Source organism: Pelmatolapia mariae, linkage group LG13, assembly GCF_036321145.2.
Source record: "Pelmatolapia mariae isolate MD_Pm_ZW linkage group LG13, Pm_UMD_F_2, whole genome shotgun sequence".
Lineage (NCBI taxonomy): Eukaryota > Metazoa > Chordata > Actinopteri > Cichliformes > Cichlidae > Pelmatolapia > Pelmatolapia mariae.
The window spans coordinates 37,110,693-37,133,956 of NC_086238.1; the positions used below are offsets into that span (position 1 = coordinate 37,110,693).

General features: G+C 42.6%; 1 protein-coding gene across 5 annotated transcripts in view; it reads left to right on the forward strand.

Moving 5' to 3' along the window:
- Positions 1-2,128: 2,128 nt before the first annotated feature.
- The window catches only part of gbf1 (golgi brefeldin A resistant guanine nucleotide exchange factor 1), an 86,258-nt gene continuing 65,122 nt past the window's right edge, over positions 2,129-23,264 (forward strand). For all 5 annotated transcript variants that reach the window (XM_063491104.2, XM_063491101.2, XM_063491102.2 and 2 more), the window contains exons 1-3: positions 2,129-2,403; positions 11,193-11,296; positions 11,521-11,587. In XM_063491104.2, the coding sequence (XP_063347174.1) occupies positions 11,201-11,296; positions 11,521-11,587 (163 nt within the window). In that variant the 5' untranslated portion in view covers positions 2,129-2,403; positions 11,193-11,200. The remainder of the gene's footprint in view (positions 2,404-11,192; positions 11,297-11,520; positions 11,588-23,264) is intronic.

Below are 23,264 nucleotides of genomic sequence, written 5' to 3' on the forward strand. Positions count from 1 at the left end.
TGTTAACAGTTAACATGTGTTTGTTAATAATCAGAAAACTCAACAAACTGTTTAATTTGGTATCTATCGCACTCCTGGCCCTTACTCAGTTCTGACATATGGCACAGACACTGAGCATTTAACAGTGTGTCCTGAACACCCTCTTTTGTCTGTTTCTTAATAACAATGAAATGTACAGTAATGAATTACACATCAGTGGGGATTATATTTCATTCTGAAAGTGCTGTAACTGAATTGAGGGTTATAAGGCACTGCACTGCAGTGCATATCTAACAACACACTCCAGTTTCTTTGTGTAACTGGGGAGTCTTCTTCACTCTCAGGTTAATTATGTTCCACAGTATAATTTACATTATACATTAAAAGTAGAATGGGAGGCAGAGCCTTCAGTTTTCAGGCCCCTCTTCAGTGGAACCAGCTTCCAGTTTGGATTCAGGAGACAGACACTATCTCTACTTTCAAGATTCAAACTTTCCTTTTTGCTAAAGCATATAGTTAGGGCTGGACCAGGTGACCCTGAATCCTCCCTTAGTTATGCTGCAATAGACGTAGGCTGCTGGGGGATTCCCATGACTGTTTCTTCTTTGTCACCTTTGTCTCTCACTATGTCTTCATACACCACTCTTCATTTAGTCATTAGTTATTATTAATCTCTGGCTCTCTTCCACAGCGTGTCTTTGTCTCGTCTTCCTCCACTCACCCTACTTGTTCATGGCAGATCGCCGCCCCTCCCTGAGCCTGGATGGGCCAGAGGCTTCTTCCTGTTATAAGGGACCTTTTCCTTTCCACTGTCGCCAAAGCGCTTGCTCATAGGCAGTCATCTTGGGTTTCTCTGTATTATTTCCCTCTTGTTGTGACTTGGTGTTTTCTTGTGAATTTTTCATGTCCAATCTTGTCTCTTAGTGTGTGAGACACCAACGATGTGCCCTGGGCAGCCAGTGTCTCTTTTCGGATGCTGAATCAGGAGATTACCAGAACAGCCCCTGAGCCACACACACACACACACACACACACACACACACACACACACACACACACACACACACACACACAAACATCAGGAAAAATGGAATACTCAACCAGAAAAACAGGGCCAAAGGGGACCATGATACCTGCACAGCTGTGTAATAAGTATTCAACTGTCAACAATTTCTAAAGGTGCTGCTGACATGAAATGTTTTATTAGGTTTCACTGATAACCCAGATCATCCACACATGCTAAGAAGTCAAACCATCAGTGTCCATAGATGAGTCATGTGTAATAATGAGAAGTACTAAACTCTTGAAAAAGAGAGGTGCAAAAAGGCATGGAAAGCCATGACAACAGCCTAAATGCATCAGATATTAGAAAACAACCCTTCCACTTAGTACAAAGACGACGTGTGGCGAGCTACAGAAGGAGCTGGAGTCAGCAGGTACAGTTGTTTCAAAGAAAACAATAAGTTATGCATCCAGTCACCATGGAGTGTATGTCAGTATCACCTTTAGAACAATATTTAGAACATTGGTGGCAAAAATGTTTCATAGCAGTTCAAATGAGAGATCCGCAGCAGCAACAGTAACATGCCGCTCGATGCTTCAGTATTATGTAAATGTGACTCACAATAATATGTCAGATCAAATCATGCAATTAGGGTCATGATTTGTTGGACAAAGATAGAATTTGTGTCGTTTTGCTTTGGTACAGCACCACAGAGGATTTTGAATCAGTCAGTGTGTGATTGAATTCCAGACTTTCAGCTTTAATTTAAGCGGTTTTACAAATATTTTACATAAACTGCTTTAGAAATGTAACGAAACGTACGTGTAATGGCCAGAACACAGCCAAATGACAGCTAAGCGTCACAGTGGGATTGCTCCTTTCGTGCTTTCGTCATCTGTCCTTCGCAACCTAACCGCCACTAGTCCCGCCCTTATCGCTATGTAACACAAGTGGCATTTTTGAGAACCCCTGTTATTTGTAAATAGTTATAAAATAACACAAGCATTAATATAACAATCAGCCTTATTTCATGATCTGATACGTACTTGTATAATGAAGCCGTATATAACCTTAAAAACTACTCGGTTTAGTAGCACGTCAATCAAAACTGTGCAATCAGGTTCGGTTGAGAGTGTAGAGCTTTTCCACGTCAGTGTGTTTACTAAGAGCAGAGTGACAGCTGGAAGGTGTACACTTTACTGACCTGTCGAGCATTTTTAAGTGAATGAAGAGGCGGTGTTTGGGAATATTTCGCTATCGCACAGTGGAATGTCCGACCTTTTTGCTTTGTTTCATTGCGGAGCCTGAACTGAACTCTGATCTTTTTCATTCACTCTTGGCCGGCTAGCCTACTAGCTTACCGAGCAAGGCTAGCATTAGCTATAGAAGGACTTCATCTGCGAGACAACCGCCGTAGACAGGTAATATATTCATTTCAAATGGACAACAGAAGCGTTTTATGTTTTACTCAGCGCAAGTTTATCCTAAGCAAATCAGGGAAGTACATAGTGGCTTGGATGATGAAAACACAGCTACCAGTAGCTAAATAAGATGCTAGCTAGTTAAGCTAAGTAGGTAGCCTGCAGGTAATTGGTCCCGTAAATTGCTCATTAACATTTGAGTTCGTCAGAACGTCGATTAAACTTAAGTCTGTTTTTCTTTTGCTCAAATGATAAATGCCTTTCAATGAGAGAGAGCCTGTTGAGTTTGTCTTTAAGGAGATGCTGCCTAATCTTATTAGCCACATAGCATATTAGATTATCAGAAGCTTGCATGGCTGAGTTTATTTTTTTGTTTCTTTTTACACTGATTGATAAAATTGTCTGTATTCTGACACAGAGGTTGAATCACCGGAAGTTACTTGTAATCCAGACACAGGCTAAAAACACCACTTTCCCCCAAAACAAGCACAAACTGTTCCATAAACTGTTACTTTTGACTCAGCTCGTTTATGATCTGGGGTTGGTATTATGTGATTTTTTTTTTCTTTCTGTCTAAAGAAATATTACGATTTCACAGGGTTAGTACAAGTTAACCATAAGAATGTTTTCCTGCACATAAAAAATCCTGGCACCCCATCAAAGATGTTTTGGTTTCCACCAAATAAAAACCAGAACTGTGACAAAGATATTTTTTGTCAGGTTTCATTAGCTGAACCTAAAATACATTTCATTTTTGTTGCTTGTGTCAGGTGTTGTTGGAGATGAGACATGAATATATGAGGCCAATTGATTATGATGACTGTAATTACGTTAATTTAATTTAACAATAGTTAAATGTGCTAAGCTTAATTGGTGAGTTGCTGCTGCTGTGTATTTTGACCATCGTTGATGCCCGACATCATCGTCCATAAGCACGACCCTAGTGACATCACCAGCCACTCAAATGAACATTACAAGGAGCAGGTAGGACAACGTTTCACTAAATAAAGGCCCCTGCACACAGAGGACACTACTAAAACAAAGTTACTTAGGTGTGGAACAAGGTGCCTCTCAGTCTTATTTTAGGCCCAGACTTGCAGTCAAAAACAAATTAAATGTTACAATACTTGGTAAATTAGGGATGTTTTGGCAACTAATTTCCTAGTCAATGAAATGGTCAAAGATTAGTCCACATCTGGGCGTTGTATGGCCCTGGACCACATCCAGCCTTGTAGTTATCCCTGACTCGCCCACGAGCCGACATTTGGGAATTTGGATTCAAATTTACATATGTACATGTGTGCACGTGAATGCACCTTCAGTGTAAATGCATTGGGACTGATGTGTATGACAGATGTGAGTGTGCTGTCAGCTCACATTTCAAAAAAACAAAAAAAGGAAAAAAAAAAAGATTTCTCAGCCGGAAAAGGGTGGAGTGCCCACTCCGGATTGGGGACGAGTTCCTGCCCCAAGTGGAGGAGTTTAAGTATCTCGGGGTCTTGTTCATGGGTGATGGGAGAAGGGAGCCGGAGATCGACAGACAGATTGGTGCTGCGGCTGCAGTGATGCGGATGCTGCACCGGTCCGTCGTGGTGAAGAGAGAGCTGAGTGTAAAAGCAAAGCTCTCAATTTACCGGTCGATCTACGTCCCTACCCTCACCTATGGCCACGAGCTGTGGGCAGTGACCGAAAGAACGAGATCGCGGATACAAGCGGCGGAAATGAGCTTCCTCCGAAGGGTGGATGGCCTCTCCCTTAGAGATAGGATAGGGTGAGAAGTTCAGCCATCCGGGAGGGGCTCAGAGTAGAGCTGCTCCTCCACATCGAAAGGAGCCAGTTGAGGTGGTTCGGGCATCTGACAAGGATGCCTCCTGGGCGCCTCCTGGGTGAGGTGTTCAGGGCATGTCCCACCAGGAGGAGGTCCCGGGGCAGACCCAGGACACGCTGGAGAGATTATATTACTCGGCTGGCCTGGGAACGCCTTGGTATTCCCCTGGACAAGCTAGAGGAGGTGGCTGGGGAGAGAGAGGTCTGGGCATCTCTGCTTAGGCTGCTGCCCCCGCAACCCGGCCCGGGATAAAACAGAAGAAGATGGATGGATGGATGGAAAACCGAAGATTTATACAGGATGTAGAATATTTTCTACAACCCACTGACTAGTTCTTCCTGTCCCCAGCAGAGATGCTGCTGCCCCAGCAGACCACACCATAAAAGATGGCCAATGCCACGACAGAGCGATAGGTTTTCAGGAGCTCCCCTGCCTTCCAAAACAGCGGTCCCCAACCTGTACCGTCGTTTGGTACCGGGCCCCGAGAGTTGAGGCTCGGGTGTGAAATTTATGGTCTTCAGGGTTTTTATCGTTAACTCGGTTTCCTGGGTCTTTTCCCGTGTTGTAGTTGTGTGTCTTATTTTGAAAGTAATATTTACACGTTACCATAGCGACCAGAGAGCATTAAGGGGCAGAGAGGAGGATGTTACTCTCAATGTTGTTTAGCGCATTTCAGGAGGACTAATAAAGTTACACAATTACAAAGTGAATTTGCGTTTATTATTATATTTACAAAATACCACAGTTTTTGTCTTGGCTGTATCATTTTATTTTTTTGTATTTATCAGCCACACCTTGAAGGCCGGCCAGTGTGGTTTATTGGTCAGCTGACGCTAGTACTTATGACTCTATTATCTCAATGTCCATTCTGTGGATATTCACTGTAGTTTAGGTGGAGGATTTTTGTGCTTGTGGAAGTCAGCCAGCAGCTCCTTTGTTTTCTCACCTTTGAGATGGGGGTTAGGTTCCGGTACCACCAGTTGACGGCGTCCTCAGTCAGTTCTCTGTAGTCCCTGTTGTCCTCATTGGCGATGAGGCCAACAATTGCTGAGTCATCAGAGAACTTCTGAAGGAAGCAGATACCAGAGTTGAAGAAATCTGGGGTGTATATGTTGAATATGAGCTTACTTACGATGGCCAAGTTAGGGTAACTTGTAAATCGTGAGTATTGTGACTGCTGAAGATGTTGTTTCATATTTCTAATATTATCATATGTAAATGTTAGAATTATTTGTTAAACAATTTAAAACTTTAACCTAGAGCTGGGCGATATAAGATTTTTCATATCACGATATGTTTTTTTCATTTCAGGCAATAACGATATATATCACGATATAAGCCAAATAACTATATTTGTAAGATTTAAATGTGCCGTTGCTCACGAGTAAAATGTGAAATAATCTGCAGCTTGTTTTGATTTAAATATTTATTTCCCATAATAAGTTCAACAGGGTAGATGTACTTAAGGAACATGAGACTTTTTCAGATAAATAAAGGCAAATATTGCAAACTACACAAAACACAGCTGCTAAAGCGTTTAAGTTTCAAAATAGAACAAACAAAACAGACTACTAAATTGTCAATTCCACTTAGAAACAAAATTTTAATTCTAAAAATAAATCTTAGTTCGTTTTACAGAAGAACAGACAAAATTGACTAACTTTTGTCAATATCAAATAAACTGAGAACTAAAAGGAAATTGTCAATCTCTCCTTGTTGTATAGCTTAGCTTTTCAAACAGTTACTTTAGTCTGACAAAAGCCGAATGACGAATTAGCGCTTTCAGTCAGAGATTGAGCATGCACCGGTTTATTGTATATCCAGACTTGCTTTCGGCACAATTTACAGTGCGCGCTACTCTGTTTTTTGTCAGACTTGAAATAACCGAAATACCTTCACACTACGGAACTTCTATGGCCCTTCCGTTCGACAATCTCTCCGGAATTGGAACCATCATCTGTTTCTTCTTCGGTAACCTTCGGTCACGCTCTCGGTTGATTTTTCTCTAGTCGGCAAACTCATTTCCTCCATTACCCGGGCAGCCCGGCTGCAAAAACAAATACACATGTGCGGCTTGGCACTTGTGCTGTACGTAACAAGTCACGTGACGTGACGTGATGCTGCGGCTGTGATTGGTTCGGCTCTGCACTACTTAATTTGGATTGGCTGTTCTTTTTTTTTTTTTTTTTTTTAAGAGGACAAGAGAGATGAGGCCTATCGCAATAGTTTAATTTTTCTATCGAGAAAAAGTTATTTCGCAATACATATCGTTATCGTTCTATCGCCCAGCTTTACTTTAACCTTACAATAAAGCAACATCTCAGATTTAATCATTTTGAAACAAAGTGTAAGCTTTCCATAACTTTGTATTGTAAGGTTTAAGGGTGGTTTGTTTCCCGGCTCAGGCATTACTGCTCGACTATGATAGAGTTGGGTGATCCAAGTGCAATTTCCTGACATGTCCTCTTTTATTACATAAGGGTCCAACCACAGATAACCTTGTATCTGTCCATTACCAGCATTTCACTTCTATAAATCCACTCTTCCAAGTTTGTGTGGTTTTTCCATGTCACCTGATGCAGCTTTCTCTACCGCATTTTTAACATCCTTATGTTTATCACCACACTGCGTTTATGTGCTAAAAGAGAAATAATTTCCTTCCTTGTAATAAAAAACAATTCTGAAGTGTGATGTCACTAACTTGGACAGTTGGGGAACTGTGGTGGTTTGTCTCGAAACAACTATTTCGACTTTTTTCTGGAAATACAAACTAGATTTTCAACTTTAGTCTCTAAATTTCGACTCTAGTACTGGCTCTAATACGCCATCTTTTTTTAAAAAATAGGGACCTAATGATTCTGTCCTCTTCTGTATGTAAGACTGTAGGTGTAGTTGTCTCACCCAGATGTAAGAACTAGAGACCTCTGACTTTCTGCATTTGGTGTGGGGGAAATACAGACCTGTTAACAACTGTGGCTCATGAAATGACTGTCTGGTAATTTTTCCAGACTGCTGTCAGCTCCTGAGCATTGGGCTCATTCTCTTGCCAATATCTACTTAATATTATTATCCTTTTTTTTTTCCCATCAGCTATACGCCTGTCACTGTATCCTGTATCCAGCTATTACACTTATATCTGGGTGTTATTTTAAATAGGCTGCTTTCTGTGTATTCAAAAAAAGAATGGTATGAAAAATTGCCATGAGAGTCATGGCAAAAGGAACAAGGTTAATCCAACTATTCAGACCTGTACTGCTTGTCAAATATAAATCACATGTCATTTTGATTCTGTTTGGTTATCCATATTGGCTTTAGGCATTGTAAAGCCAGACACGGAAATTTGCTGTTTGCTTCTTATATTCGATGCACATTTAGGGGTCATAGTTCTTAGACTTAAACTTGAAGCTTGAAGACTTAACTTTTATATAGTTTTTGTAGAAATTTGGTATTTGACATTGAATTTTTTTTAAGTCTCACACATAAAATGACACAGTATACCTACTCAAATTTTTATTGGAACCTATCTGTTCTGAATAGTATGATCAATAATGTATATTTCTTTTTTTCTTTTCTTTTTTTTATATCTATGGTTTGACTTGAAAAGCATACTGGTGGTGCATCTGCTAAAAATCGTGGACTAGTTTAAATCCTGGTGACCAAGGGAAGTTTTCTGAAAAATCTATTGACAACAATAAGTTGGGGAAAGATGTCACCTAGGATTTATAAAAAATAACATGGGTGCATCTACTAGGAGGCCGAGGGGTAGCACTGGCGACCACCAGTATTTTTACTGGATGCCGCCGTCAGTACTACCAGATTGACGGCAGCAAAACTGGTACGGCAAAGGGGAGCCAGGGCAACAGGTCAGGGGGTAGATGTCATCACCCCCACCCGAGATTGGGTACCAAGCCCCAAGTGTGATGGAAGAAGGATCATTGAGTGTGAGAGAAACTGACCTGAGAGATGGGATCATGGCGAAGCTTGAAACCTGGATCCTCCCTAGCCGGTTACCACGACTACGTACAGTATCCTCTGAAGATCTACTAGATGATGTGAATGAGCACATGGCTCAAAACATGAGCGGGGCACAGAAAGGGATGGGTAATAATACCAGAGGAGGTAAACACCAGCTGCTGGTAGATCAAGCAGTCGTCCGAGACTGCAAGACTAGACTGACCAACCTGTGACCTGTCTGGATTGATTACAAGAAGGCCTATGACTCGATTGATTGATTGATTGATTGATTGATTATACTTTATTCATCCCGAGGGAAATTGGGTTAAGGCTGCCAGCTGTGCCAGCGCCGTCGATGCCCCACACATGGATCTTGGAATACCTAGAACTAAACAAGATCAACAGGACCCTAAGAGCCTTCATCAGGAACTCAATGGGGATGTGGCGGACAACACTAGAGGCCAACTTCAAGGCCATAGCACAAGTCACCATCTGGTGCATCTCTACCAAGGAGACGCTCTGTCCCCACTGCTGTTCTGCATAGGCCTGAACTGACTACGGATACCGACTATGGGATGGAGCAGTTGTCAACGTCCTCCTGTATGTGGACATCAAGCTGTTTGCCAAGAGTGAACGAGACATCGATTCACTGATCCACACCACCAGGATATACAGCAATGACAAAGGAATGTCGTTCGGACTGGAGAAGTGTAGCCGGATGATAACAAAGAGAGGGAAGGTAGTCAGAACTGAGGGGACTGAACTACCAGAAGGCAACATTGCAGACACAGAGAACAGCTACAAGTACCTGGGGATCCCACAGGCAAATGGGAACCATGAAGAGGCCGCTAGAAAAGCTGCAACCACCACCTGCAGAGGGTCAGGCAAGTCCTGAGAAGTCAGCTGAACGGTAAGAACAAGATCCAGGCTATTAACACCTACGCCCTGCCCGTGATCAGGTACCCTGCTGGGGTAATAGGCTGGCCAAAGGAGGAGATAGAAGCCACTGCCATCAAGATAAGGAAGCTCCTGACCATGCATGGAGGGTTTCACCCCAAATCCAGCACCCTGAGGCTGTACGCTAAGCGGAAGGAAGGAGGCCAGATGAGACAACGAACATCCACGAATACATCAGGAACATGGCTCCAACTGACCACGTGGTCAGTGAATACCTCAGGCAGCAGAAACCCGAGGAAGAGGAGGAACCATCATGGATGGACAGGCCCCTGCACGGTATGTACCACCGGCAGATAGAGGAGGTGGCTGACATCCAGAAATCCTACAAGTGGCTGGTCAAAGCTGGACTGAAAGGCAGCACAGAGACGAATCATGGCAGCACAGGAACAAGCTCTGAGCACAAGATCCATAGAGGCTGGGGTCTATCACACCAGGCAAGACCCCAGGTGCAGGCTGTGTAAAGATGCCCCAGAGACAATCCAGCACATAACAGCAGGGTGCAAGATGCTAGCAGGCAAGGCATACATGGAGCGCCATAACCAAGTGGCCGGCATAGTGTACAGAAACATCTGTGCCGAGTGTGGAAGTCCTGAAGTCAAACTGGGAGACGCCCCCAGGGTGGTGGAGAATGACCGAGCTAAGATCCTGTGGGACTTCCATGTTAAAATCTAAAATTCTTCTGTGATTATTTTATTAAGAGTGAAAAAACATCGATGACTTTCACTAAGAAAGACTTACAGACAGGCAGAGATGGTGGGTACCTGCTTGGATGGATATTTAAGATGTGACGATAGTTTCAGTGCAAATGAAACGCTGCAGCTGAACAACAAGCACTAAAATGAGAAATGAGAAAATCCCCCTTTTGAACTTTGTATTTTCCTAAACTTTATGACAGAAAAAATGATTGTTTTGGTAACAGTGATTTGTAAATACGTTCTGTCAGTGATTCCTGGAATACCGTTTACATGTGATAAAATCAGGGCTGGCATCGAGAGGATATTTGGGCCGGGGTTTGGAAGTCGCTGGCTTCTGTGGGGGTGGGAGAGCGCTCTGAATGGTCACCCACTGTGTGACAAAGGAACCCACTGTGATGCTAATGACAGCCTGTGCTTACCTGTCTGTAAAAGTCACAGCAGGCAATTTACTGCATTTTAACATGATGCAATCCATACTTCATTAGTAAAACTACTGTCAAGTCATCCGTTCAATATATTTTTACCAATTCTGTTATAAAAGTGTTCATTTATTTATTCATTTATTTTTAAAATACCATATTACATTTTGATTTTACATTGTATATAAGAACATTAGCAGTGCAATAAAATCATTGTTTTACGCTTTCATGTTCAGAAACACAAGTCGACATTAATCAGAGAACACAAACTGTACTTTCTGTCTGGCTGCTTCGCTGCGCACAGCCTCTATTTTATTTGCTGCAAACACATATCCAGGTATGATTCTGTCATAATTATAAAAACCCTGAACAAGTATAAACATGTAGTGTAGCGAGCCTGTAAATGACTGCAGCGCCACACTGCTCCCCCTGGTGGATACATTAGACATTACCACTGGTTTTCCTAGCCGTTTAGCGGCGTTACTACTCATGGTTCCATCATCCACGTCACAGGCAGGGGCTATCATTACGGTCACCCGTCTGCCGGCAGTCAGTCAGAATTCCTTCGTGGTCCTGTCAGGGAGAAGGCAGCAGTACACGTCTTTCAGTGGCCGTATCTGTCCATGGTCCATCCTTTAGCTCCAGTCCCTCCTGCGCCCTCAGCAGAAAAACAGCCCAAAGCTTAATGTTCCAAATTCAGCAGGTATCCAATCATTATTTTCCCCAGCGTACTTTGAGTTTTACACTCGATGCCCTTCCTCTACCTACAATTGAACAAGTAACCCTTCACTTGCTAAGTGAACGTAAATCAGTGTAGCATGGAGTCACAGATGAAGAGCTGCATTATAAACGCCTGTAGAAATGGCCTTTCAGTGACTTCAGGTTCTTTAGCCTGGCTCTAGAAGTGACCATATGCTATTATGTGTTTTCTGTCAGGAAGCAGCATGGTGGATAAGAACATCTACATCGTCCAGGGTGAAATTAGCACTGTTGTTGGAGCCATAAAGAGGAACTCCAGATGGAATACCCACACTCCACTAGTAAGTTCAACACAAGTGTGTTATGTGTTGTTTTACACAGTTAGTTAGATTTACTAACAATATGAAAAAGTGACCAGCGTGAACGTGATGAGCTCCAGCTTGGCTGTATGTCTGTCTACAGTCAGTCTGCTTGGTGCTTGTTCAGGGCCAAACAGTAAACCCATAATACTGATTATACTGTGTGTAAGTGTTTTCTTACCAATCAGATTCTGTTCTTTACCCAGGACGAAGAACAGGACCCATTACTCAACAGCTTTGGCAATCTCAAGGACATACTGAACACCATAAAAGGTACGTGGCCTTACTTAGGCTGTGCGCTAATATGAATTCCACTTTAAATACTGAAAGATAGATTTTTGAGTCACAGCTTCACTGGAGAACCTTCAATCTGTAAAAAGTGTGATGAATTCGTATTATTGAACAGATACGAGTCTGCTACTATTCATCAAGATTTGCTTTGTTGGTTATCTTAGTTTTCAGGACTTCCACGTACTTGCAAGTTTATTTATCAAATGACCTGAAGTTGAAATTAAAGGACAGGTCCACTGTTCTTCTGTAAATCACCGTAGCATATCTCTGTTAGAATGTGCTGTATATGGGTTTAGCTCAGGAGGCAGAGCAAGTAATCTGCTAATTAGAAAGTTGGTGGTTTGATCCCAGGCTGGGTGCTAAAGTGTCCTTGGGCAGGATACCGTACACTCTCACTCTCCACTGATGTGTCCAGTGCAGAGTGAGAGTGTATAAATGTTAGAAAGCACCTGAGCGTAGTGTTGTTGAATGAGGCATATTGTATAAAGAACCAGTCCGATTTACGTTACGTAATGACTCACTGTGTTTTGGATTCCTGCAAATGTGATGATGACATTTTTGACCTTGACCACAGTATTTTTAAATTTTTCAATAAATGCCAAATGTACCATGTATACATGTATATAAATAGAGCTCTTGTGTACTTGCAGAGCAGCTGACAGTCTACGTGACTCATGTTTTCATGCTTCATGTGTGAAAATGTCAGAGACAACAATAGGTCACCTATTATATTGACTGACTTTAAATCTGACTTTATCTAACATTACTCTTAGCCAACAGAAGAAATGAGCAGGAGCGAACCAGTAGTTTGTGTTTTACTGTTTTGTTCTAGTTGCTCGAGGAGTCTGAAAGGGAAGTGTTAACAGTGATCAGTAATGTCTGATTGATCCACAGATCAGGTCAAGCAGACATTTGTTGCTCTTGTTGATAGCACATCTGTAACAGCAGTCAGGCTAAGATGAGAGTTACAGTAGTGCTGTTACAAATGTGCAGGGAAGGGTTGGGTGGTTTTATGAAATGATGGTTTCCAGTTTAACTACCTGAAGCTGCTGGCCACCAAAGGTGCAGAGGGTGTAGCACGGGCGGTGTAGCGCACATACCCCAGGGGACACCCACACTTGTGTTTCCAGTAGATTCAGGTTGTGCCATTGGATGTTGTAGTGGGGACCAGTTATTCACGAGTCCTTGTGTCTGTAAGTACAATGGTGGTGCTGAAGCCCCGCCTCTCCGTCAGCTGGCCTGCTCTTTCTGAGAGGTCCAAGCTGGCTCCGTCCCGCATGTTGTCATGCCTTTGGAGTGAGAATCCTGGCAGCTCCCATGGCCCTGCAGCTCTGGGCAGTGGGAAAGATGAAACACACACAGCACTAAGCCCCCACCGCTGCTGCTGCCTTCCTCCAGGGAATGCCTCTGGAACTGTGAGATGGACAGGCACTGCTGGCTGAGGAGGAATCCACAACACAGGCTAACCCTCCTCTTTTCTTTTTCTCCTTCCATGAGCTTTTCCCTTCAGCCGTCAAATCACCAACCTCACTGCCTGCATTATAGTTCTGTGTTTGACCAGACTGCAAGTTGAACGTAATGCTGGATTATTCTTTTTTTCTTTTTTAGACATTTGCATTAAGTAATGACTTGATGTCAAGAATGTTTGAAGGCCTTGTTCCGTCCTTAAGTCCAAATCTCCTGTGCAGCCAGCCTGTCAAATGTTTCATTCATACTTGGGTTAGAGGAATAACCGCAGCAGAGCCAAAGTGCTTGAGAGACTGATCAATTTGTTTTGTTTTCGCAGCAGCACAACAGCCTAATAAACCTGTGCAGCTTTGCCTTTCACACAGAACCTCAGCGCTGTGCTGGTGGATAAATCTTGTGGGTGGGCTGTGTTTTGCTGCTTGGTAGTAGCCCAGCTGTCTCTTAATGAAAGCCCGGTAATTCCGTTCGCTCTCGTGTGCGTCTCCGTTCCTCTAACGACACGAGTCAACCAGCAGAGGAAACAGGAATTAGTCCCCACAAGATTTCTTTTCGTTTTTCTCTGCAGCTTAGTGTCGTGGTAGCATTGGTTGCTCTGGCAGTCCTGCTGTAACCAGCGTGATTGACAGGACCATGTGCCGTGGTGCAGCTGGAAGTATATCATCTGCAATTTTAGTTGGGTAAATATAGCAGGGAGTCTTGTCAAGCAAAGAGATGAATTGTTCTGGGAAAGGAAGTGTTGTGTCTCTTTTGTGAAAGCGGGAAAAGATTTCCCCCAACTTCTGGAAAGTATAAGGTCCGTTCTTGACTTCAGAACAATGAGAGCACAGTCAAATAGTTGGGCCAGCGATGGACCATGTGTTGTAATGCCCTTATTCAGGCAGGCAGTCCCAGGAAACGGGAGCTATTCCACCGATTTACATGGGACGGTTTGTATCGAGCGCCATACTTAATGGTCCGGCGCTAATCTCATTAGACTGGTGTAACTGAGTGCTTTTCACAGCTTTGTGACCAGAAACTGAATCGGTATTTTCTTGCTAAAAATTGTAGCACAAGAGACAGTCCACTGAAAGCACTGAGCATTCATTTCAGTATGAAATCAGGGGATAGCATGCCCTGTGAGCTGTCTATTTCTGTTGTTCATTGTTTAGCAGTTGTCTGTTGTCTCTGTGGCTGCTGCTGGCTTTGGTCGTAGTTGTTAGCATGTCTCACTCGGCACACATAAAAGTCGCCCAAACAGAAGATGGTAATGCATCTATTTTTTCTTCTGCCCCCCCCCCCCCCACTGCTCTGACAACACTGTGAAACATGCAGACCAAAAGTGAGGGGTGTGCATAAATTCTTTTGATCGTTGTGGATGAAACGTTATCAGGTGCTCGTTGGCGAACACTTGTAATGACTTGAATAACGATGTTCTTCCTAATCCAGGCGCTGCACTGGAATTACAAACAAGCCGCCGACGCTGACATATTGTCTTCACAGCCAGATTCCCTGTGACCATGAACTCAAAGCTTTGGTGTTCTAACATGGAGGCATTGTTCTGACCTGCAGATTGAGTCTTCATCTCTTACTTGACATTGGCGGAGGGTCTCTCCCACACAGGACCGTTATCACACGGAGAAATCCGTCTCAGTCTCTTGTTGAATAATTCTGTGGATTTCTTTTATTGGCTGACTATCCCTCTGAGACTACAGGAGAGCAGAGAACAGCCCTTCCTGAAACAGATTGTATTTCCTCTCCTGCTCACCTTCTTTTTTGTTATGCAGAAGTCACTGAGCCTCAGCTACTCAAATCTTCAATTCTTTCTTTTTACTCCCTGCACTCCCACCTCCCCCATCCCTTTGCTGCAGCCAAACAGTCTGCTCCTAAATCCCTTCATTTTTATTCATACAAATACAGGTTTAGAGCCCCTTGCACCCTCCAGATACATAGCCAGAGTGGCCCTTTGACTGACAGCTTTCCCCTTTACATCCAGACAATAACGAAATCCACAAGCGCACCTCTAATTGACTCGAATCACTAGCACGGTGCGAGGAGTGGATGTCTTGGGGGCATGGCAGTGGACTTGCAGAAGGAACACGGCGGAGGATCACTTGATTGCTCTCTAGATGGGCTTCGTAATAATTATCCGGCTTATGAGGCGTTGCAATCGCAGAATTATGGCAAAAATATGAGATTTTTAATCATTTCGTTTGAATGCTCATATTTCTTTGTTTGATTTCAGTGATATTTGAGGGCCACAACAACAACAATCCTCACTAATTCATCCCATTTTACCTTCATGTCAGTCATCAGGAGAGCATGCACACATGCTGTCCCTCGTAGTCTCATTTCAAGGTCGCGTGCATGCAGTTGTAGGCATTGGCATGCCTCTGGGGATTGCAGCCCAAGCACTTATGAACTGGTTGTGGCCTTTTACCCCCACCTTCAACAGTCTCACCCCTCCCTCCCTCTTTTCTGCCACCTGATCTTCACACACATATATCACTCCCAATTGAAGTGGCAGAAGACAACTGGCAAATGCCGATGAAGAGGCGCCATAATTCATGCTGCTTAGCTGCTTATGCAAATATGTTTACTTATGAAGGCATTCTGAGCACAGAGAATGTGCCTCATGGCGATGCTTCACATGTCTGCTGCCAGGCCCCGGCGTCTGATACCCTTAAGCATGAGATTATGTTCTCATTCCTTCTGTCAGTGTCATTTCATGACACAGTCAGACGACGGCGATCGCAGCGAGTCAAGCCATCCCTTCTATTAATCTGTAATCTAATTTTTCAGGATAAATAGTCTAGATTAACTGCTGAGTGGACACATTATTGTATTCTGCTCTCCTACAAACTCTAACACTGGGACTGATGCATCAGGAGGAACTTGAGCTTCAGATATGCACTTTAATTAGACGATGCTGTAAAATAACAAACATGCTGTTTTCATTCAACTCTTGCTGCGTTAAATAAATACGACAAGTTGTAGTATGAATAAGATGTAAATGGAACAACACTGTGGAGCTTTTAGATTGAACTCTTTAAGCAGTGCTGCCTGACAGTTTTGTGCCAAAGCTTCAACTTCTCATTCCTGCCCAAACAACCAAACAAACTAAATGCTTTGGAAACAGAATCTAAATGTTAGCTGCCTCGGTGTAGCATGGTCCTTGATGTCTGATGGGAGACAGCATGGACTATACAGGTGTGCCAAGCATTTGGCCTACTGGTTTTAAGAGTCTCATCAAAACAGCTAAAAGAAGTAGCCCCGGGTCCTCAGACAGGCTGCCACCTAGTGCTGGTTAGTAGCTGTAAATTTGGCCAGTTAACCGGGGAATGACAGGCAGGGCTTAGGCCCAGTTTGAAGTGGGGATGCAACTGTTGTTCTGTTTCAGACGCTCTCAACAATGTGCTGAGTGGATTGAGAGTCCCACCAGAGGGCTATTAATCATCCTGTCTGTTTGGGTGGGGGGTCTGGACTCAGTCACAGAGGCAGCAGAGAGCTACATGGGACAAAGGGTCGAAGGTGCTACAGAGGATCTGGATGTTCTGACAGAGCTGAGAAGAAAGCAAACTATTCCCCATGAACCCCAAGCTGAAGGAGGAGGAGGTGGAGGAGGAGGTGGAAGGCAGCCTTGGCTTGAACATCACCGTTTTTGAAGTTTTAGTTCACTCATAATAATCCTGAAACAATTTCAGATCAGTTCAGGATTTTTTCTGATGAAACTCTGATCAAAGGTCACAGAAGCACGATGTACACATTTAAACTCTGATTATTCCTAAATGTAGTCGCTGCCACACATTTTTGTGTTGGAGTGTTTCCTTTGGATGCATTTTGCTTATAAGGACAGTCTGGCAGCGCAATGGAGGAATTTCCTTTTGTTGGCGCTTATCAGCTTCACCTCCAAATAATATGATTGCTTGGTTTTTTTGGCTTATTATTATTATTATTGTTATTATTATTATTAATCTTTAGGGATAAAGGGCTCATCGTTTTTTTTTTAAGACATAAATCATGGAGCTGATGTACAGACCCCAGCATTATCAGATGTAGGTATTTATGTGTTGTCAGCTTTGACTGGATGCTTAGGATTGTGTTTTAATGTGCTGTTAGCATATTGTTACTGGGTGGTGGTTTGACTTCACCACAGGAACATCAGCCAGTTTCATGGCCTGTGCTAGCCTGCCTCTTCATCACTTCCTGTCAAATCCAATGAATTTTGCCTTTTGTTTCTAATCCTAACTGTAAGTGAAGAAGGTCACAATTGGACTGAATGGCCAAAAAAGAACATTCTTTGCTTGGTAAACCAAAATGTCTTCTTCATCTAGCCTGGTCAAGAACAGTTTGTTGGGTTATTGTATCAAAAAGCTCCGACTAAGAGACACCTTCATGACTGTAAAGACAAAGGGTTTACCTCCAGTGCTAATACATGGTTAAAAATGAAAAACAACCAAAAAACAAAACATATCATGTAATGTGTTTAAGGATGAAATCAAACACGAATGATGGCATGAAAAAAAAGGATGCTGATGATCCACAGCAAGCCTCAAACATGTTATGGTAGTAACATGCACAGTGATAGTTTGATAGTTTAGTGGAACGCTTTCTTATGAAGGTGCTTCCTTAATTCCCTGCTAACTGTGGCTCAACGACTCAAAAGAACGTAACTTGAAACAAAATGGTGAACATTCAGTGTCTTTTGTGCCGTGACTAAATCGTATCGGGAATTCATTTTTTTAACCCTTTAGCCGTAAAAAGGAGAAACGTAGGAGCTTCCAGCCCATACAGGAGGTGCATCTACCAAAGGTCTTGGACAAGCCTGAATCTCTGCAACGCTTGTGAATGCCACAAGTCAAGAATTGGGATGTGCACAACTAGACAACTAATGGGCACTGTTGTCAGTCGGTACCAGACGTGCTGGTTGTTTATTCTGATTGTTAGAATTTTCATTGATGCCCAAGTCCGGTAAGCTCTCATGTCTGAATGTCTACCAGATGGAGCATAGTTGTTGAAACACTATACATCTAGGCCTGATTTTTACATGTTTTGTTAACACAAACTAGAACGAGAAGCTCATTCTGGGCTCTCCCTTAGGAATAGGGTGAGGAGGAAGTGGGTCGGGGCTGGGAGTAGAGGTGCTACTCCTCCACATCGAAAGGAGCCAGCCGAGGCTGGGCATGTCCTACTGCAGACCCCGGACACACTGAAGAGATGTCCAGTTATTAGATTTATTAGATTTTATTCTTTCTCATATTTTATGAATACGTGAGCATCTTTTATAGAGCATGTTTTCATTGGTAAGTGTTCTTCTGCTGTATTACATACAGTGGTCATGATGTTTCACAGCAGCATGATTCATTACTGAAGAATGTGATGAATGAGTTTTTCACATTAGACTCAAATTGAACTCAGAAACACTCAGATGTTAAGAGTTAGAGTTGGTTACTCAGATGTTAGTCGACTGAAAAATGAATTGCAGGAGCATCCCTATTAAAGAAGGAAGTCACCCAGAATTCCCAAATCGAGACTTTGGATCTTTCAGACACAAACTGGTACATTTTACAGTGTGTCACTTTTGCTGGTCAGCTGTTGATCAGACGCTCCCGGACAGTGTTGTCCACACTCAGGAGGCTGGGACGGTTTCTCTTAACTTATCCTTGGGCGATAGACTGAATGCAGTGTTTGGACAAAAATGAATGTGTGTGATTGAATGAATGAAGCTTGTAGTAACATGTGCTTAGAGTAGAGAAGTGCTCTGTATGTTGTACATGGCTGTGAAGTGTGAATCACACGGAAAGAAAGTGGTAAAGAGGCGAGGCTGTTGTTGGTATTCTCCTTAGAAAGGTAGCAAAGCTGGTCAAATCACAGTACACAGTTCACTACCTGTGTATGCAGCACCCCCACCCTGTTTGTGGAGGCGAGGGTGTGTATGTAGGTGGTAGAGCTGAGTTAGAAAATAAGGGCTTAGATTATATTAGTATTTCAGGGAGGAACTGTCTTGCTGTCTTGCTTGTGTGATGCTTGCATCCTTAAGCCTTTGGTGTCTCAGTGTGAATCCCACACTGGTTTGATGGACTGGGTTAATAAACCTCTCAGCAGCCATCCCGTACACACACACACACACACACACACACACACACACACACACACACACACACACACACACACAGCTGCCTGTTATTTCATGCCCCCATAAGGGAGCTGTGACCACAGACGTTGTAATACACATATCCAATTAGCTAAGGATTGCATCACATGTCTGGATTCTCATGGAGTGTCCATGCTTGCCTGTCCTACACACAGCACATCAGATAATACTGTTTTTACATTTTCCTGTCCTCAGTTAAACATTACATCATTTATAGTATTCTGACCTCTATAGCCTGATTTATCTGTGCAGTTTAAACAGTGTGAATGTCCTGAAAGCCTGAGCTTAGGTTTTGTCTTTATTCACTCCACATAGTCTGAAGTTTTTCTGTTTAAAGTTACAACTTTAAAAGTGTTTTTTAAAGATTGCTAATGGTAAAATGTTAAATGAACTAGTACATACATAGGACCTTTTTCCTCGATTTGAGAAGTCAGTGCTCATGTTCTCCTGCGACCGGTTTCTCCTCGGAGGACGTCAGTCCACTCAGTTTTTTTCTTTTAGTCTTTTGTGAAATTTATACACAAGTTTTAGTCGTCTGTTGTTTCTGTGACAGTTTAACGCCCTGTGAGTTTTCTTTGGCTGCAGTTCATTTAATGTTACTATGTAGGGCTGTGCTGTACGACCCATGTCTCATGTCCATAACAAAAAACCCACATTTTTCTGTAAATTCAGTGAATAGTTTGTATAATCACCACATTAAAAATGAAATGAATATGGATCTTCCATGACCTTAACACACTAGCAGTTATCAGTTTCCATCATCCTGTGTGCTGGTCATTAAAACAGTCTGTCTACAAACCTGCACAGTGTCTAGTCTGTGTGCATGGTTAACATCATACAGCGTTGTGTTGTTTGGCTCGTCCACATGTCTGTCGTTGCAGCCGAGGATGCTACATTGCAGATTTCAGCACTCTGACCCAACACTTGTAGTATAAATGAAGTGAATCGACTTGTGTGAAGTGTTTTTGGCTGAGCATTGTGTACCTGGAGTGTTGAGCAGTGCACAAAAGCATATATCTACAGTGAGGTCAATAAGTTTTTGATCACCCTGTGGTTTTGCAAGTTCTCTTACTTAGAGATCATGGAGGGGTCAACAGTTTTCAGCATAGGTGCATTTCCACTGTGAGAGACAGAATCTAAAAAGAAAAATCTGGAAATCGCATTGTATGATTTTTGAACAATTTATTTGTGAATTACTGTGTCAAATAAGTATTTGATCACTTGCTTATTAGGCAGACTTCTGACCCTCAAAGACCTGTTATTTTGCTTTTAACCCTCTGGGGTCGACCGACGTGCCGGCGCATCAAAATCACATGAACAATTTAAGACGACACAGCAACAACATGTAGCGACCCAGAGTCTCCATTTCAACTTGGGTCGAAAGGGCAGACTTCAAACTATACACCAGTTTTTAAATTGTGTCAATAGGCCACATAAAACCAGGGTTATGATAAAAAATACACGCAATGTTTTTTTCTGAACAAAACAGTGGTGTTTACAGCGGGAAGAAACAGTAAAAATGGCGTTTTCTAAGGACAGCGCTAGCAAACACTCTGCATTTGCGAGTGAAAAAAGAAAAAGAAAAAACACCCTTTGTTGTGTTAAAGTGTACCATGTCAACTAATCAAAAAATGATATGGCAACATGTGGCATTTAGTTGTTCAGGGAGAAGGGGAAGTTTTAGGAGTGACGCCGCGAGAGAAAGCGGGCGAGCGAAAGAAAGAGAGAGAGCAAGTTTTCACATGTGAGACGTGACGTTTAGTGTGTTTGGACGTTATAGTTAGTGTGTAGTGTAGTTGTTGTTTTGTTTTGTGTGTCAGTGATACTTGTGAACGTCACAGTTGCTGCCTTAAAGCCACCAAAGGCAGATTGCAGTGTAAACGCTGTCTCCACATGGAAAACACGACTGATGCACCTCCTGCTGTCAGACCTGCAGGTTTATCCCTGTGCTGTTCTCCTCTGTCTTATACTGGACAAACTATTTTTGGACTGGCACAAATCATTTGTGTGCCTTCTTATTTGATGCAGAACAGCTGATTGTTCTGTAAATAGTTTTAAATGGTTATATAAAAAACGTCTGAGGCCTCGGCTGCATTTTTAGGTAAATAGTACCATATAACTTTGTTGTTTGCAAAACTTGTGCATAATTTTTAGAAATGTACAATTTCTATTTGCATTTCAAGTTATGAAAATGATTTGTTAAACATGTTTGTGGGTTTTGCAGTAAAAAATATAACTTTTTTCTACTCTGATTTTAAATTTTTTGCCTGAATTTAGATCAACTGTGCTAATATAGTATGTCAAAATAAAAAATAACTCCGATTTCAGATATTTCACGTTGTGCTGAAAGTTAAGATACCAAACAAGGCAAGATAAACAGTTTTTAAAGGTGAAATATTGAAGTAAAATCAAAAGTGATCAAAAACGGCCAATTATACCCTGGACCCCAGAGGGTTAAATAGTCCAGCTACACTCTTCTCATGATTCTAAATTAGTAGCACCTGTTTGAGGTCGTTAGCTGTCATAAAGACACCTGTGCACCCCACAATCAGCCAAAGTCTAAGTAGCAACATGGGCAAAACCAAAGAGCTGTCAAAAGACACGAGACAAAATTGTAGACCTTCACAAAGCTGGAAAGGGTTACTGTGTTTGTGTAATCACAGTAACCATGTGTCACGGTACCCTTATCTGACTTTTACTCCCTTTAAGTTTGCACTCTTAGAGAACGTGTGAGAAGAACAAAGAAAATAAAATCAGTATATAGAAAATATCAAACTGTTCTCTGAACATGAAATACTGTCCAGGGAGTGAGCTGCTCCCAGGCTGCTGCTTGTTTGTTTCTCATGTTCTGTGTGTACGAGAATAAGGCCACGTCACAGTACTTTTATTTTGAAAATGTGGTAGCTACCAGCCAGTTGTGGCTGTTCTCTAACGTTCTCTTAGTTTAGGACTGCAGCTAGCAGCACTAGTCAGTCTGCAGCTGTTGTGAGCTGGCTGATCCACACTGACCGCTCTGCGTTGGGTGGAGACCTGGTTGGTATATTGACTCTTGCAGCTCCTTGTCTTGCTGCAAATCCAAATCAGCAGCACTGATCAGACCATTGAAGATCAAAGATTCAGGACTTTCTCCTTTGACTTGTGTGAACATTGCTGTATAGATCACAGCTGCACAGATGTTTCTGAAAAGAATGTGTGTGGTTTTTTTTTTTTTTTTTAAATAACTCTACTGATTGATTAGAAATGTTTGCTCTTTTTTGTAACTTTTGAAAAACCTTGTTGATCATGTAAAGGCAGAATCGTGTCAGTCCCAGACCCCTGTACTGGTGTTTACAGAGAGCTTCATCATTTCCACCCACAGACACAGTGGCCACACCATTTTCTTTAAAGGTGACAAAGGGGATAGCCAATTGTTTTTCTGTTTATCAGAGGTGACATGACCAGTGGCGCAAGGGGGCGAGGAGGCCCTGTGTTGCCATAACTAAATATACATCCCTGACAGCTCCATAATAGGTTCCAGGAAGTTCAGTCAAAAATAAAAACAAAGCAACATTTCTAGCTGATTGGCTTTGAAAGGCCGTTTTTCCTTGCTGAATGGGAAAAATGTGGACTTCAGCATTCCATGGCCGTGATGCCAGTCGGATTGGATAGGCGCAGCCTTGCGTGTGCAGAGCGAGCGTGATGTGAGGGAGACACATTGCACTGCAGAAACCAACTTTATGGGAAAGAATTTGTCCACATGTTTGAAAAAAATAGCAGATACTGGGAATATTTTCAGTTGTGTACATCTGTCATCTTATCATACGTTATTTAGAAATGTGCACGTGGGTTTGGTGATTTTTGTGCTTTAAACGTGCAGTGTGGTTTCCGGGTGTTCTTCTGTTGGGAGGTTTTTGGTTCTTTGGCTCTGGTGTCTTGTGGTTCATATCTGTGCAGGCTGAAATCCAGAAATACTTGCAACCATCTAATCCACGATTTAAAAATTATGCTGTTCCGTGTAATCCCTCGAGGAACAAAGTCAAAACGATCACATTTAGGCCCGAGCAGCTTTTTATTCCTCAACAC